The sequence below is a fragment of the Aethalodelphis obliquidens genome, unplaced genomic scaffold (genome assembly GCF_003676395.1).
Source record: "Aethalodelphis obliquidens isolate GAN/ISIS:26980383/991018 unplaced genomic scaffold, ASM367639v1 scaffold47, whole genome shotgun sequence".
In the NCBI taxonomy this organism is placed as follows: domain Eukaryota; kingdom Metazoa; phylum Chordata; class Mammalia; order Artiodactyla; family Delphinidae; genus Aethalodelphis; species Aethalodelphis obliquidens.
Window position 1 is genome coordinate 6,540,298 of NW_020837991.1, and position 18,221 is coordinate 6,558,518.

General features: G+C 40.2%; 1 protein-coding gene across 1 annotated transcript in view; it reads right to left on the reverse strand.

Moving 5' to 3' along the window:
- The window catches only part of CNTNAP5 (contactin associated protein family member 5), an 880,239-nt gene that overhangs the window by 43,123 nt on the left and 818,895 nt on the right, over window positions 1-18,221 (reverse strand). The window contains exons 20-21 of the mRNA XM_027082570.1: window positions 7,882-8,012; window positions 219-306 (exon numbers count right to left, since the gene is read on the reverse strand). Coding sequence (XP_026938371.1) covers window positions 219-306; window positions 7,882-8,012 — 219 coding nt within the window. The remainder of the gene's footprint in view (window positions 1-218; window positions 307-7,881; window positions 8,013-18,221) is intronic.

The following is an 18,221-nucleotide window of genomic DNA, read 5'->3' on the forward strand; positions in this document are numbered from 1 at the left end:
ATCACTTTGTTCATTTACCTTACTCGGGATTCTACAAAGTAGATATACATGCCACTTTGTGGTCCTGCCACACGTACCTCTCAGCCTCCCATAGCAGGACTCTTGGTTCTACATCTGGGATATTATACGCATCTTGGTGCTTCCCCTGGTGAAAATTATTTATTACTTTATTTATTTTAACAGAGCTTGCCGGAAAGGCGTGGACTAGGAAAACAAACCTGTGACTTTGCCCAAAGTGAGGGACCTGATGGCTCTGAACTCAGCCTCTGAGGAGAAGTTATAACTGAGTTGGAGGTGCTGATCCATCTGCAGGAAAAGAGAAAACAAAGAGGCATCAGCAGAGGTCCGCATGTCCAGCACATGAAACACTCCCGTATGAAACAGCTTTGAAAACACACGCAGGGAAGAGCCCTCTCTGGGACTTTCTCTCTGGAGAGACGAGAAATGTCTCACTAATTCTCCCACAATGCACATAAAATACTTTACTCTTGGTGAAATAAAGGCTTTCACACAAGTCTCCTCCCTGGGAAATTCTATACAGCTTTTGACAGGTATTTATCTCCCCACTGAGAGTTTCTCACCAAATTCTTTGCTGCAAACAAGCAAACAAATGAAGCCTTTCAAGAATGCTCACTGTGCAGGATTAACATTAAAAGGAAAGCAGGTATTCATTGCCAATCTCTCCCCGCTTCTCCCCATTTGGTCCTTAAAACCATTACCGTCTCCTTTGCTCCAATCATTCTGACCTGGCCTCATTCATGGGTGCCCTGGGGGATTTTCCTGAGTGAATATTTCAGTTTGACAAAAGGTTTGACCCTGGGGAGGGGAGGCTAGCTGAACAGTTGCCACCAACATGAACAGATGATAATCCCATCTTGCAGATGAGTGAAAGCCAGAGGGGGATTCTTTGGGACTTTATCTCTAGGGTCATTCTTTAGGGAACCGTCCTTTCCACACACATTGTTAATTCCAGTTCCATCTCTTTGTTCTCCTCCCCATTTCAAGGCATCGTTTCCCATCCATCCCCAGGTTTTTTCTGTCTAGTCAAACCCTACCAGTTTCTTCCCGGCTCTACTCTGAATATTCATATGATGTTATCCCTGGGAAGGATCCTTGTAACATATCACAGTTAACCTGTAGGAAGAGGAGACTAAGACCCCGTCAGCTGCGTGCCCGTCCCCGGGATCCCCTTGGGGAGCAGCTGATCAGGACACATACCCAGTGCTCCCAGCTCCCACCACCAGGACCCTCCTTCTGCACCCACTGCTGCTCAGTGACCCTCTTCCAGGACTCTGGGTCCTGCGGTGGTTTTTGCTGTGAAGGAAGTCAGTGGCTATGACTTGTGACATGTGATTATATGGTTTATTTCTTTTTCATTCATGAAATTATACTTTAATAATACTTGTTATTTATTGAAGACTTGGTATGTATGAGACACCATACTAAAGTATCCTTCAAAATGCATTCTTCCCTATAATACTGTGAAATAGACATTATTATCCCTGTATTTCAGATGGTGGAACTGATGTCACAGAGATCACAAACTTGGGCAAGGCCACACAGCATCACATAGCAGTGTCCCCTCAGCATGTGGCCGGCCAACCACACAATATGGAGTTTGCTTTACTTGTCCATATCCCTCTAGATGCTTGAGCAGCTTGTAGACAATCACTGTGTGTTCTTATTTCTGAATTTCTATAAAATTCATTCAACAAATGTTTGAGCATCTTCTATTTGCCAGATACTGTTCTAAGTGTTCCCAAAGTCCACCTCCTCTCGGAAGATTTCCTTGATGCCTTGGTTAAATTAATTGATCTTGTTCTCTCTTTCATGGTGCCTTTTTATTTTTTTCTACCTCTAACCTTGCATTTAAGATGCTGTATTTTAATGATCTGCTCTCTCTCTCTCTCTCTCTCCCCCTCATTCTTCCCCACTAAACTATTGGCTCTTCGAGGACATCTTATTGATATATGTTTTCTGTAGGTCCTACTACAGAAACTGGGAAAGTAACTCCAAAGATAGGTTTGTTGAGTGAATAAACAAACATCCTGTACTGATTCCCTTTCTATCTTTTGGGCTATGAAGACAGCATCCATCACAACACCAGGATGCCTCTGGCTTCCCTGGTGGCCTCCACACCTTTATACAACATAGGGTTTTTCATACCCATGGTCCTCACCTGCAATCTATTTAATGCCCAGATTCAGTCCTTGCTCTGAAGGAGTTTTCTCTCTGCCTTATCTCAGAGCTCTCACCTACACTCTGGAACTGTCTCTTCCAGCAAGGGGCAGGGTGCCTTTTCTCATGTTTTGTTGCCCAGGTTGGAGAGGAGGCTAAAGTGAGTGGGAATTTCCTGCTGAGTGGAGAGCAGCAGAAGGATTCTTAGAACTGAAGGTTGAGCTCAGATTCCTCTAGCTTCTGCCTCTCATCTCCTCCCCAGGCTCCAAAGGATCAATTTCCTATGCAAGTGATTCCCTCAACACTGTCACACTTGGAAGAGCTAATTGTTCTAGTATATGAGTCATTCTTGTCCTACTGTTCTGTTTTGTGGGAACTTACCTGGTCCTTTCTACTTTAACCAGATGACAAATAAGGGGGAGAAGGAGGTGAATGACACTTAATCAAAGGGTTATTTTTTTAATAAGTATTTATAAAGGTTTGGAGATGAAGGTAGGATGATTCAAAGAAGGTTTGAGATAGTTGGGGAATGGATTCCAGCCCTGACGTGGAGTGAGGGCACTTGAGTGCACCTGAGGGCACCCTTAGTACTGACTCAGGTGCTGGGTTACCCATTTGAAAAGCTTAGCAAATGCACAGGGCAAAAGCAAAAAAAGTGGGGGGTTGTACCACAAATATTTATTTCTAGGACCTCAATCTTTATGATAGGGGCTAGGCAATCACTGAAGTCTTCAATGAGAAATACATTATTATGTTATATTCCCTTATGTTTATTTTATGCTTTAGGATTGCTTTTCTTTTTAACTGCTGTTGGTGAGGTGGTGAGGGAGTGAAGTACCACAGTCCTTTAAACTTTAGTATGCCTAAAATTTGTAATCTGGCCTCGAGAAACTTTGTTAATCTCAGAATCAAGAATGCCCAGTGGTCTTGTCAAGTCATTAAATGAGATGAGAAAAGGAGGGAAATTGAACAAATCTTTTTCTTTTTTTCTTTCTTTCTTTCTTTCTTTTTTTTTGTAAGCCCTAGATGCCAAGCTTTGTGCTTGGTCCTTTAGTTATGCTCTTTCACAGAACCTTTGCCAGAACTGACTGAGCTCCACTGCATTTGCACTCCAGCCCATCCCCACAACACTCAAACTTTTTTTACAGATAAATAGACTGAACCTCAGAAAGATACATAACCCGTCTAAGATCCCAGAGCATAAGTGATGGAGCTGGGATTTACACCCAAGCCTGTCCCACACTAGGGATGCCTCTCTTGATCTCAGGGTCTTCACCTCTCAAAGGAAGACATTAACTCCATGGATTGAAAATGCTGGGCCTCCTCCTTCTTTACAGCTCGTAATTGTGCTGGCATTTTGGTAACCTGGGTTAATCTGTTTAATGACATTAATATATTTTAAGTAGGGACCCTGTAGATTACCTCCACCACCAGGGCACAGGTCGGGGCACCTGAGCCTTAGAAACCACTGGCCAAATTACAATTCTCAAATCATCACCAGGATTTCTCACTCTTGCCTGCAGCCCTGGTCCCTAAGGACTCCTTCCTAGAGTCACACAGAGCAGAGAGGAGAAGGGCTAGCAACTCAAGACTATACCTTGAGGGAGGGTCTGTTTGTAGCTACTGGATGCCTCTGGCTGGCTGAGTATAGTGCTAACCATCTGCCCTCTCTTTATAACTGGTTCTGAGTAATGCCTGAGACTGAGATGGAGCAGTAGCTTACCCCTTTCTGTTTTTACTAAATAGCTTGTTCCTTTTTTTTCTTCTATTTTTTTTTGTTTTTGTTGTTATTTTGGTTTTTGTTGTTGTTGCTTTTTAAATTTGGCTGTGCACGACACACGGGATCTTAGTTCCCCAACCAGGGACTGAACCTGCGCCCTCGGCAGCGAAAGCACAGCGTCCTAACCACTGGACCGCCAGGGAAGGCTTGTTCTAAGTAGGGAGGAAGGAGAAGAGATAGGGCAAGGGGGGTTGGGGGGTTGGGAGTGTCACAGAGACAAGTATGTCATGTGACTGTGTCAATAAATTGATTTAAAGTTAAAAAACAAAGAAACTCTCCGTCTCCATTTTTGTCTACTACTTCTGTGCTTTGGAAATGGTATGTCTTCCACAGATATGTGCTTATCATTGACTATTGATTGATTGGTGGGAACCCTTGAGATGGAGAAGAGAAGGGAGTACTCCATTGTTCTCTCACTGCCCTATTTGTGCCTTTTGTTTGTGGAAAGAAGACAGGAAATAGAAAGAAAAAGAGAAGGGATCATATATGCAAATGCCCACCAGCATGCAGCCTAGATGTCCCATCAAGGCCTCAGTCAAGACATGTTCAAAAAAGATGTCATCATTTCCACCTCCTTTGTCCTCTAATCTGGCTTCAACCCAAAGACTTTTAACTCTTATTTCAAGAGTCAATACTAGAGGTGAGTCCATTAAATTATAATCATTCAGGAATTGTGATTGTGTCCTATATTTGCCAATGACTCCTGAACTTTCCCCCAATCAAAAAAACAAATATTCAGTCTTGACTTATCCCATAATCCATATCCAGACAGTCACCTAAGGCTACTGACGTTCCTTCCAGACCTTTCTCAAGTCTTCCTCTCATTGGCTACCCCATTGCACTAGTTGAGGCCCTTATCTTCTCTTCCTGCCTGGTCTCTGTCCTATATCTCATGGCTCCCAATTGTGTATTTCCGTGGAGCAATCACAGTGAGCCTCTGGAAACAAAAGGCTACCCATGCTAATTTCCCTGCCTAAAATCCAGTGGTTTCCCTTCCCCTCTCCACAGGGCTAATTTAATCTTCTCCACATAAGCCTTGTGGAGTTAATTTACCTAGGTCAAAAATATTTATTAAGGACCTGCTATATGTGAGACGCTGCTTGATAAATTGGAGGTTCCATGGTAATGAAAATAAACAAGAATCCCTGTCCTCATGAAGCTTACATTCTAGAGGAGAGAGATAGGACAAGAAACTAGATAAATAGATAAGTTGTATCGGATGTTAGATAGTGCTTAAGTGGTTTAGGATTGAAGTCAAGGAGCTGGATTGCTGTATTAAATAAGGCACCCAAAGATGACATCCTTGAGTCAAATTTTGAGTGAAGTCCTGAAGGAAGTACAAGTACAGGTAAGCAATGTAGATACATGAACAATCGTGTTCTAGGCAAAGCAAACTCAAGCATATTCAAGAGCTCTGGAAATAGCAAGCAGGTCAGAGTGGCCTGAGTGGAGTTACAGAGGGGACAGGAATAGGTGAGATCAGAGAAGTCACAGCAGGAAGCGAGCAAGGGGTGTGCGGTCATGGAGGTGCTCTTAAGCCACTGCAAGATCTTTGGCTTTACTCTGCATAAGAAAGGAAACCATGGAAGGGGTCTGGACACAAGAGTGTCATGATCTGACTAATGTTTTAATAGGATCACTCGGGTTGCTGTGTTCAGAAGAGGCTGTAGGGGAACAAAAAGAGGCGCAGGGGTATGTCAGTTAAAGGCAACTCATGTGATCCAGCAATCCCATTCCCAGGCAAATATCCAGAGAAAACTCTAATTAGAAAACATACATGAACCCCAACGTTCATAACAGTACTATCTGCAATAGCCAGGACAGGGAAGCAATCAAAGTGTCCATCGACAGATGAACAGGTAAAGAAGATATGATATATATATACAATGTAATATTACCCAGCCATAAAATAGAATGAAATAGTGTCATTTGCAGTAACATGGATGGACCTAGAGATTATCAAACTAAGTGAAGTAAACCAGACAGAGAAAGACAGATGTCATATGATATCACTCATATGTGGAATCTAAAAAATAATACAGATGAACTTATTTATGAAACAGAAACAGACTCACAGACATAGAAAACAAACTTACGGTTACCAAAGGCGAAAGGGAGTGGGTGAGGGATAAATTGGGAGGTTGAGATTAATATAAACACACTACTATATATAAAATAGATAAACAACAAGGTCCTGCTGTATAGCACAGGGAACTATACTCAATATCCTGTCATAATCCATAATGGAAAAGAATATATACAAAAGAAAAGGTCACTGTGTCAAATGCCAGTGAAAGACAAATGAGGAAAAGACCATTGGATTCGGCAAGATCCAGCCACTGTTCTCTTGAGAAGTGTGATTTTGTGGCCGCTCAGTGACAAACCTTCATTGGGTAGGTTTAAGAAAAAGGAAGAGGAAATTTGGAGACCAAGCCTATAATCAACATTTCCAAGGAACTGGGCAATAAACTGAAAGAGAAAATGGGGCAGTACATGGAGTCAGATAAGAGAGTGAGTTTTCCTTCCCTCCCGACACCGTACTTTTTTGTTCATGTTTTTGGTTTTCTTTAATGCCTGTAATACTTGCATGCTTTATGCTTTGGGAAGCCATTAAGTAGAGCTGGAAAAATGCTGTAAAGAAAGGTGAGGAGGGTAATGCTGCAGTGATGCTGTCCACTAGGTATGAGATCTGGCCCACAAGTGATTGGTCAGGTCTTCGCTAGAGCCATTAGCTGTTTGTTTTCAGCAACAGGAGGGAAAGAGGTACACAGACACAGATGGAAGTAGGTGGAGAAATGTGCTGAGAGTGTATGGATGTTCTCTTCTGAATGCTACATTCTTTCATAGAAAGAAGGAAATGAAGTCATCTACCAAGAGTGGAGATTGAATTGCAATTGTTGGCAGTCTAAGGAGAGAGAGGGAAAGTTTAAAATTGCCATCTAGGAGATCAGGAGGATGGATGAATTAACAAAGACTAAGGGGTGACTTCCGGGAAGATTTAAGAGCTCACCTGAGGTCATGATTCTAAAGGAGGATGGTCTGGACTCTGCCCGTTTTCTATTGCGATCCACTATTGCCTGATGCTCCTCTTTGTACCAAGACTCCGGGAATTCTGTGGAGTGTCTGACACACACTGCTCTTTCAGACAGCTTTGCAGGGGCTCACTGGGACCCTCTGCCTCTTTCTTCCCCACCCAGCCAATTTGAAATCAACATCAAAACTCAATTTACTCCTAACTTCCTCCAGAATGTAAGTACCATTGATCTTTGGACAACATGTGTTTGAACTGTGCAGGTCCATTTATATGAGGAATTTTTTCAATAATAAATATTATACAACAGTACTACAGGATCCTCCATTGGTTGAATCCACAGATGGGGAACTGTGGATACAGAGGAACTGAAGACAGTGAGGGCCACCTATAAGTTATACGCAAGTTTTTGACTGGGTGGGGTGTTGGTGCCCCTAACCTCCCCTCCTTGTTGTTCAGGGTTACCCGTACCTGATGCCCAGATGAGGTGGGTGCCCTCATCCATGCTCCTGTATCACCTGTGCACACTCCTCCCACAGCCTTTACCCATCCCTTGTGATTTCCTCATTATGCTACAGTTCAAGGGTTATCAAAACTGAACAGGCATCAGCATCACCTGCTCCCCCTCCCCACAGAAAAGTTTCTGATTAAGTATATCTGATGTGGAGCCCAAGAATTAGTATTTCTTACAAGGTCCCAAGTGATACTGATGCTGATGAGGGGGATGCCCCCTGAGGACCACTATTCTAATTCTCCAAAGGCTAGGGCTGAGTGTGGTTTTTACCTGTCCCCAGAACTTGGCTGCACAGTTGGCTCGGGGTCGAAGCTCAGAAAAATTGTATTGAGCACCAAATGCACATTTGGCTGAATGAGAAGAAGGGAAGTAAGGTACCTGAATGGTAAACACTCTGCCCTCTCGGTTAATCTTCAGGTGGTGCAGTCTTCTGTTGGCAAAGTTCTCTGTATCGATGGTGAATACATGGGTTTCTTCCTTGCTTAGCTGGTAGCGAACTTGTAAGCTTCCTTAAAAAACAAACATTAGACATTAGAATTAAAGATAGGAGCCATAAATGCAAAAATATGATCAGATTGTCTTTTAATTGATTGTGACTGTTTTCTAGGGACCTATGTCTCAATCTTTTCATTATTCACATTCTTAAAAGGTATTATATATCTTGTGACTATAGCATCTAGGTCCATATTAAAAATCCTGAGCATAGCTGAAATACTTTTGTGTGTGTGTGTGTGTGTGTGTGTGCGTGTATGTGTGTGTATGTGTGTGTGTGTTATCAGAAACCAAAATACCAGTTTGGAAAATAAAACAACCACAAGTCTACTTTGTAACTGGATTGTGAAAACTTTAATAAGATAAAATCTTTTCCCACGCTCTCTTCAATTCCTACCATTTCCTAGAACTCCCTTTTTTCCTAATTGCCTTCCTGGAATTTCAGAATATGTAATGTGAAATAAGATTGTAAAGTAATCTAGGCAGAATAGGAGAGAATAATTTGGGGTAACGAGGCAGTTACCCAACAGAGTCAGCCAATAGCAGAAGCTCCCTACCACTAATCCTGGTTTCCTTCATTCCTCCTTTCCTTTTGGTTCTGGTCACTATCAATTTCCATTGGGGGTGTATTTTCTCACTTAAAAACTAATCAATAAAAATAAAATAAAATAAAATAACATAAAAACAAAAAAAATAATAATAGCTCCCTAGCAGTAGCATATTTGGTGCAGAGAGGAGCTCAGACATGAGGTAAGAGGTCTGCCAGAGGAAGGGAAAGGGCCCATCTTTCCCTGCCTTCCCACCTGCCAGGGGAAAGGAAAGGGCCTGCCAGGGGAAGGGATGGTGGCTGGCATGCTCTTTCTGACTCCTTCTAAGAACTTGAGTTTTTAATATATAATTCAACCCAATAAAATAAATCAGCATGTGATAATTATGTGTCAGGCATGATGACAAGGACCACATTCCTTGAAGTTATTTGGGACTCTCTTACCATCCCACTGTGTGGGTCATTCATACACACATTCTGTATGTACCTATCCATTTTAGAAATCACTTCCATTTTATACATCTTTACCAACACCTGCCTAGCAACCATCCATCTTAGATGTCAGTAATCTCAACCAAGACCCTGTCAAGGTATTTATTCTATATCTTCCCCAGCATTCCAGTTTAGGTCTAAAACACCTCAACCATTTCTTCTAGAGCTCTACAGATATTGATCTCACCTTCTTAGGATGTTTGATGCAATCAGTGACTCCCTAAATACCCTAAGAAGAGCTCCTGAAACCTCTTGCTAACTCATTGTCACACAGCTCCTAGGAGGAGAAAGTCAACCCATGGCTTTTCAACATAAGTTTGACACAATTAAGGGCTGACTCCAGTCTTATAGGAGGCACTGGGGTGAGATGGTGACAGGGCCAGAGGTTCATTGATCACTTTCCCCTCAGCTTTGTATTCAGCTGCTTGGTCAGTGAGCAAAGAGGCACCTCTCTCCTTCTAGTGTATATTCTGGTGTCATGAGGTTACTGTCAGCTTCTTGGATGGCATTACCCGGGACCCCAAAAAGTTCATTGCCCTAAAGCCCTCTTCTATCTCCTTTTTATGATTCATCTGTCTGCTTCCATTTCCTCCCTAGAGTCTCCCACCGCTACCTTTGCATCCAAAAGTGTTTGACATAATGATAAACTTTGCAAGTTTATATATTGTCCAATAGACAGGGAACTGACAGAGGGAAGATGCTCTGAATCTAATAAACAACAACAAAAGGATGGTCTTAGACAGGTGTTCACTACAATTTATTCAGGGAACTATAATGTATCCCCTCCTGTGTGTTCTCCATTTCTTCTTCTTTTTTGTTTGTTAGTATATGTTGACACTGATACATTATAAAGGGCATGCATTTGCGGGTGTGTGAGTATGGGCTGAAATAAGATGTTCACGGTGTGGAAATTAAAAATTGATTTGAGCCCCAGTTAAGACTTTTCCAAATATGCTTCTGGAATAAACATACGTATAATGGAATAACATTTGGTCACCGGCAACTATGCTGTAAAAGTTTTAATGGCTCTTATTAATATTGGAGCACTCTAGCTGTATCTAGCCTCACTTTTTTAGGTCTCCAGGCAAAATCCATATCATCATTTTTAGAACTATGAAACAGGAATTATCAACGTCATTTAAAAAAATGTCGAAGAGAAACCTGATTCCAAAAAAAAAAAATTGTATTTAAACACAATGATAAGGAATCTACTTTAAATCAAAGAGGATGTAGTCATATTCTGTTAAACTTCCTTACTACTCTCTGGACAAAGCTACCACCCCTTGGCTTCTATTATGCTTGAGTTCCTGCTTATGACTCCTCTTTTATCTAGAACAGTTTTTTGTTCCTTCCTCCATTTGATTGATGAAGGAAGAGAGGGGCAGGAAGGAATAACTTTTCATCATTCATAGTAAGTGATGGACTCAGAAACGAAATCTAGTTAGCTCTAAAGAGCATGGTTTTCCCATGGAACACAGGGTCCCATGTGTTCATCTCAGCCAAGAATGGTCTTCCACTTCGATGTTTCCCTTTAAGCTTATTCCTACTCAAACTCCAAAAGTAAGCAACAGGTTACCTCTTCCAGGAAGCCTTACCTGGCTTCTCCAAGTTGCCCTCTTCTGCTCCTATAGATCCTGTGCTCACTTCTAGCCTAACATGTATTGGGTTGTGCTGTCTATTTACTTGCTTATTGCCCCTTCCTTCTTTCCTTCCCTCCCTCCCTCCCTCCCTCCTTCCTTCCTTCCTTGCCTCCCTCCCTCCCTCCCTCCTTCCTTCCTTCTTTCCTTTCATTCTTTTCAAAACAATATAAATTTATTGTGCCAAATTCTGGAGGCTAGAAGTCTGAACTGTTATCTCAAAGGCTCTAGGCTAGGATTCTTCCTTGCTTCCTCTGAGCTTCTGGTGTATGCCTGCGTTCCTAGGCTTGTAAATGCATCACTCCAAGTGCTTCTTTTTTCTTCACATGGCTTCTCCCTGTGTCTCTCTGATAGATCTATATTCAAAGCTGCTCTAATACTCTACAAATGATAACTATATTTCTTTTAGCAAACCTTTTTTACTATTTATATTCTTCTTGACAATCACCTACTCATGAGAAGATGGAAATTATGGACTAGAAACTCAGAATTGGAAATTTCAACCATATATCTAGTTCAGCATCTCAATTTGGGCCTTAGGAGAAAGATTCTCACACCTCAGTTTTTTCAAGAGCTTCACTTTGTTGTGTTTTACGTGTTCCCACTTTGCCAGTTTTCCTACACTAGTCTGTCTTCCATACTGTCATTGTGTGAGTATTCTAACATAGACTTATTTGGCCATGTGATTCTACTGCTTAAAAAATTCCAAGGCTCCTTAATTTTACATGAAACATTCCAACTGCTTATCCTGACAGGCAAAGTCCTTTTCTTACCTTCCCACTTTATCACATACATATTTTTCATAACTGAATCACATGTGAACTATCCCAAATAACACCCCCCCAAATAATGCTCCTCCTTGCCTTTGTGCACTTTTTCTTCCTCTGGGACCACCCCTGCCTCCTTATCTCTATGACAACCACTTCTCCTTCATTAAGACCCACCTGATGTGACCTAGGTCTCCACTTGCTCCCAAAACTGAGAGTATCTTTCCTTCTTATATTGTCACTGTGCTCACTTTTAGTAACAACTTCAGTGTATCATGCTTTGCTTGTCTTTCTCCTTGAACATAAGCTTCTCTAGGAGGAATAGATGCTTATTCATCTTTGTGTCTATGGAGAATAACACAGGGTCTGCTATCTCAAGTTGCCAAAAGTCATTTGTTGAATAAAATGGCCCCTCTGGAGAATGTTATTACCACTTCATCAACATTATAAACTAACAATTATTCAATGTCTACTGTGTGCCAGATACTAAATTAACTAATAGTTATAATGTTATAATTCTATCTTTAAGGAGTTCATAATCTGAAGCAGGCAAAAGCAAGGTCATACTTGTCTGCTTATACGCCTATCATGTATTAGATTATTTATTTATTTTAACATCTTTATTGGAGTATAATTGCTTTACTATGGTGTGTTAGTTTCTGCTGTATGACAAAGTTAATCAGCTATACATATACATTAGGTTTTTAATCTGGTACTAAAGATAATTTTTATCAGATTCTCAGATTAGAAAGTAGAATTTCAGTGGAGTAAAATGCTCTAAAAGTAAAACATAATAATAAAAATAATAGTAATGATATTCATAATGAAATGGGATTCAAACCCAGGAGTATAGAACTTTAAAGTGTATGTTCCTCCCACTAGATCATGTTGCCTCCGAAGACATGTCTGGTCAAATAGATGGATGAGTTGATGAATAGAGAAGTGGATGGTTGGGCAAAGGGAAAGGTGAGTGATTTGATAGACAATATAGATACATGTTTTGTGAATTCAAAAGAGTGAAGACAATGAGCACTTATAGGGTTGAGGTAATGAGAAACAGTGTTTCAGAGAAAGAAGTTTATTGAAGAAGGTAGAACTGAATTAGGCAAAAATAAGTACTATGCTTATGTAGCTGTAGAGATATAAGCAGAGCAATGTGTCGGAATTTTACCATGCTTGAAGTATAGACCCATAGGCCAGTAGGGCTGATGAGAATCTTGGCACATATTCACCCAACCAACCTCCTCATTTTGAAAGATGGAAAAACTAAAACCCTAGAACTTGGAAGAGAATGGTAATAAAGAGAGAAGCCACATGGAGAAGGCTTGTATTAGAAGGACAAATAATTTGGACTTATTCTTGTAAAGAGGGACTCCATAAAGGGCTCTAAACACATTGTGACTGGGCTGATTTATACAAAGTGATATTTAAAGAAAATTAGCCTGGGTACCCAGTGTTCATGTCAGATCTAAAAAGACAAATATACCAGCTCCCACAAACATCAATGGAAAAACCCATGAGGTGTTGGAGTACCACTATGGAACAAGAGTCCATTCTTATATTTCTGTTAATAGAGCATGTCAGTTTCTTGCTTTATCATTTGACTTTGAAAGAAGGAGCTCTTTTACATGTTGATTCCCATCCAATCCTCATCAGTTAACATCGACTACAGACTTCTGCAGCTTCCTATGCAGCCTTTAGTGTCTGCTAACCAGATCATCCTTACCAACTAGCTCCTCTTCTATCTTCACTGTCTGATCCATCCTCTGGTTGCTTAGGTCAAAACTCTAGGAGTCATTCTTACTTTGTTCATTTCCTCTACCAGATATACATACTACACATCCAAGTCATCAGCAGCTCTCTGGTCTCTACAAAGTAAATCCTGTATCTCTACACCTCTTTCCAGCTCAGCCACCACACCATCATCCATCCATCACCATCTCTCACCTGGACCATTGTAACACATCTGAACTGACTTCCCAGATTCTAGTCTTAACTCTCTTATCCCTCACACCCCTCCATTCTATACACAGAAGTCAAAATAAGCTTTTTAAGGGTAAATCTGATGTCATTAATTAAAATGTTTTAATGACACTCCAATGCACTTAGAATAAAATCCAAATTCTTTCTCTAAGGTCCTACATGACCTTATTTCATTCTACACTTGCCCTCATTCACTAATCTCCAGCTACTGTTGACATGCTTTGTGTTCCCCTAACGTGCCGAGTCCACGCATGCCTTAGAGTCTTTACAGCTGCTTTTCTCTCCACGTGGAATGTTCCTCTTACAGATATTTGCCAGAAATCCCCTCCTTATTCATGGGCCAAATGTGACCCATGCAGTGATGCTTCATGTGTCCATGTACCCCTACCTCAATACCTCCTCCTAAAAATGTTTTCCAGACTGTCAGTCATGATTGATTAGTACATCATGGAATCAGTATCAGAACTCAGTATCTGTTATTACTAACTGCAGCCTCTCTGTAATTCCAATTATAAGCATTTCACTCTCTGACTGCAATCTTCTCCTTTTTGGGTTCCCTTCATCTAATCCCTGGATTCCCACAATCCTTTTTCTTTTTTTTTTTTAATTGAACTATCATTGGTTTACAATGTTGTGTTAGTTTTAAGTGTACAGCAAAGTTATATATATATATATATATATATATATATATATATATATATACATATATATATATATATATGTATATATATATATATTCTTTTTCAGGTTTTTTTCCCTTATAGATTATTACAAGATATTAAGTATAATTCCCTGTGCTATAAGTAGGTCCTTGTTTTTTATCTATTTTATATAAAGTAGTGTGTGTATGTTAATCCCAAACTCCTAATTTATCCCTCCTCCCCTTCCCCTTTGGTAACCATAAAGACATTTTCTCTGTCTGTGAGTCTATATTTGTTTCATAGATTTCATTTATATAAGTTTTTTAGATTCCACATATAAGTGACATCATATGATATTTGTCTTTCTCCATCTGACTTACGTCACTTAGTATGATAATCTCTAGGTCCATCCACGTTGCAGCAAATGGCATTATTTCATTCTTTTTATGGCTAATAGTCCACTGTATATATGTACCATATATTCTTTATGCATTAATTTATCAATGGACATTTAGGTTGCTTCCATGTCTTGGCTATTGGAAACAGTGTTGCAATGAACATTGGGGTGCATGTATCTTTTTGAATTATACTTTTCTCTGGATACATGCTCAGGAGTGGAATTGCTTGATTATGTGGTAACAAAAAAAAAGAATGGGCAGAAGATCTAAATAGACATTTCTCCAAATAAGAATACAGACAGCCAACAGGAACATGGAAAAATGTTCAACAATGCTAATAATTAGAGGAATGCAAATCAAAACTGCAATGAGGTATCACATCACACTGGTCAGAATGGCCATCATTAAAAAGTCTACAAATAGTAAATGCTGGAGATGGTATGGAGAGAAGGGAACCCTCTTACACAGTTGGTGGGAATGTAAATTGGTGTGGCCACTATGGAGAAAAGTATGGAGGTTCCTTAATAAAACTAAAAATAGAGCTACCATATATCCCACAAACCTTAGTATAAGGATTAATCTCACCAAATACTCCGTGTTCCTCAACCCCTTCATGTTCTCTCTTCTCTCTTTACCCAACTCAAATAGCTGGTGCATCACCATGACCCTCTTCTTGTATAAACTCTCAATTCCCTTGGCCCACTCATACTTTATTGAATGAAGATATTTGCTTGGCAAAACAATAGCTGCTAAAATCCAACCTTTACTGTACCTCTGCAAGGTTTAGCTGGCACAAAAAAATATAAACACTGCAAATTGCTTATAAGCCACTTTAAATTATTCATGAGCAACTTCAAGTGGGGCTTTCTTGTGTCCTCTCAACCTCATTGTATTTCCTAAGTCTATTCACTGACTTAGATAAGTACTTAATGGCTTTTCTTCTTTCCTCAGATCTCCAACTTATCTTCTCCTTCCCCCATCTCAGCTAATGACCTTGACTCCTGCTTCCCTAAGAAAACTGAAGCAATCAGAGCAAAACTCCCAGAAACTTCTGTCACCATATTTACTATCAGATCAATTTCAGAGCCTGTATGATTTGCCTTCCTTTCTATTGACTTATATGAACTGTTCATGATTATCTAATATCATCATAGGCACTACTTATTCTTCTCACATGTTTGAAGACATCACTCAAGCAATATTCCCTTTCTTTACAATTTTTCTTCCTCTCTATGTCGTCATTCCCATTAGCATTTTTTTTCCAGTTTCAATGGAATAAAAGGAAACTTCTTCAACTTTCTTAATGTTAGTCATGGCCATATTTCTCTGCTCTCTTCTGGCTTATGATGCAACTCCTGAGGCATCATGTTATACTTCCTGAATCCTATTGCTCTTTTCCATTTGCTTTTAAACTCTTTCCAGTAAGATTTTACCCCAGAGTCTCCATCAAAACTTCTATTGCCAAATCATCCATGACTTTCATGTTGCTAAATCCAATTTTCCATTCATGAACTCCAATTTATTCTCACCAGCCTTGTACCCAATCACTCTCTTCTCTTTTATAAAACTTTTCAATTGCCTTTGAGAACATTACTCTCTACTAATTGTCTTCCCACTTCACTGGCCCCTCCTTTTCCCTCACTTCTGAGTCCACTATTTCTCCTTGTCCTCTTAATGTTGTAGTCCCAGGGCTCATCCTGTGGACTTCTCCATCAACACTCACTGCCTTGACAGTCTCATTCAGTGTTATGGCTCCAAATACCATCTTTGTGGTTTCTTAGGGCTACTGTAGCACATTGCTCTGGATGCTAGAAGTTTGAAATCAAAGTCTCAGCAGGTCCATATTTCTGCCAAATGCTCTAGGGGAAAATCTTTCCATGTCTCCTCCTAGTTTCTGGTAGCTCTTGGCAATCCTTGGTGTTCCTTGGCTTGCAGCTGCATCATTCCAATCTCTGCCTCTACTGTCAAGTTACACCGTCTTCATCCCTCTGTGTGTCTCTATGTGTCTCTGAGTCTCTGTATCCTTATCTCCCTCTTCTTATAAGGACACCAGTGATTGGATTCAGGGTACACTCTAATCCAGCATGACTTCACCTTAACTAATTATATCTGTTAAGACTCTATTTCCAAATAAGTTCACATTCTGAGGTTCTGGGTGGACATCAGTTTTGGGGTGACGCAGCTGAACCCGGTATACTATCTAAATGCAGACCAATATCCAAATTTATATCTCCAGCCTGGTCTTCTGCCCTCAACTCCAGACTCCTCTATTTAATTATCTCTCTTCTTGGTTGGCTAATAGGCACCTCAAACTTAATATGCCCAGGACTGAATTCATGACCTCTTCCAAACCCATTCTTTCTATGACTCTTCCCAACTTAAACACCAACAATCCTATACATATAGGTGCTCAGCCAAACAATCTTGGATTCCTCTCTGGTGTCTTTTTCTCATACCTTATTTCCAATAAGGCATGACATAGTTTGGTCCCCCACCCTTAAAAATATATCCTGAGTCTCACCACTTCTTTGACTCCCCACCAATTCCACTATTACCAATCAACTCAACCAGTCAACCAACATTTCTAACCCAGACTGTTTCGATAGCCTCCTAACTACTTTTCTTCTATTCTAACCCCTTGTAGTCTATTCTCCCCAGAGCATCTCAAGCAATCCTGTTAATGCATAAAGAAGACCAACCACTCCTCTGCTCAAAGTCTTCTAGTGGGTCTCCATCTTTCCCAGTGTAGAAGGCAACATCTTTGGTTTTGTTTATTGAAATATATTTAATTTACAATGTTGCATTAATTTCAGGTATACAGTAAAGTGATTCACATACATATAAGTATATAAATTTGGTTCTTTTTAAGATTCTTTTCCACTATATATTACAAGGTATTGAACATTGAATGTAGTTCCCTGTGCTACACAGTAGGTCTTTGTTGTTTATCAATTTTATATAGGGTAGTGTATGTATGTTAATCCCTAACTCATAATTTATCCCTCCCTGACCTTTCCTTTTTTTTTAGTAACCATAAGTTTGTTTTCTATGTCTGTGAGTCTATTTCTGTTTTAATAAGAAAAAGAGTAAATAAGTCCATTTGTATCTTTTTTTGTACATATAAGTGATATTATATGGTGTTTGTATTTCTCTGTCTGGCTTACTTCATTTAGTATGATAATCTCTAGGTCCATCCATGCTGCTGCAAATGGCATTGTTTCATTCTTTTTTTGTGGCTGAGTAATATTCCATTGTATATATGTACCACATATTCTTTATCCATTCATCTGTCAATGGACACTTAGGTTGCTTGCATGCCATGGCTATTGTAAACAGTGCTGCTATGAACATTGGGGTGCATGTATCTTTTCAAAATTAGAATTTTTGTCTTTTCCAGATATATGTCCAGGTAGAAGGCAGTATCCTTGTTGCAATTATAAGGTCCTAAGGTCTTCATTACCTCTCTCTCCTCACCATCTACTACCTTCCCCCTCATCTCTGGGGCCCAGCCACAATGCTTTCTTTACCAGTTCCCAGAGAACAAGCACATCTCTGTTTCAGACTTTGCATTTCCTGTTCTCTGTCTGGAATGATCTTCTCTGGGTACTCACGAGGCTCCTCCACCTCATCCCTGACTCCTTCATGTCTTTGCTCAAATATCACTGGTTTCAAGAGTTCTTCTCTGATGACCATGTTAAAAACTGGAGGATCCCCACCTCACTCATACTATCTCTGATTCCTTTACCCTCCTCTTTTTTTTT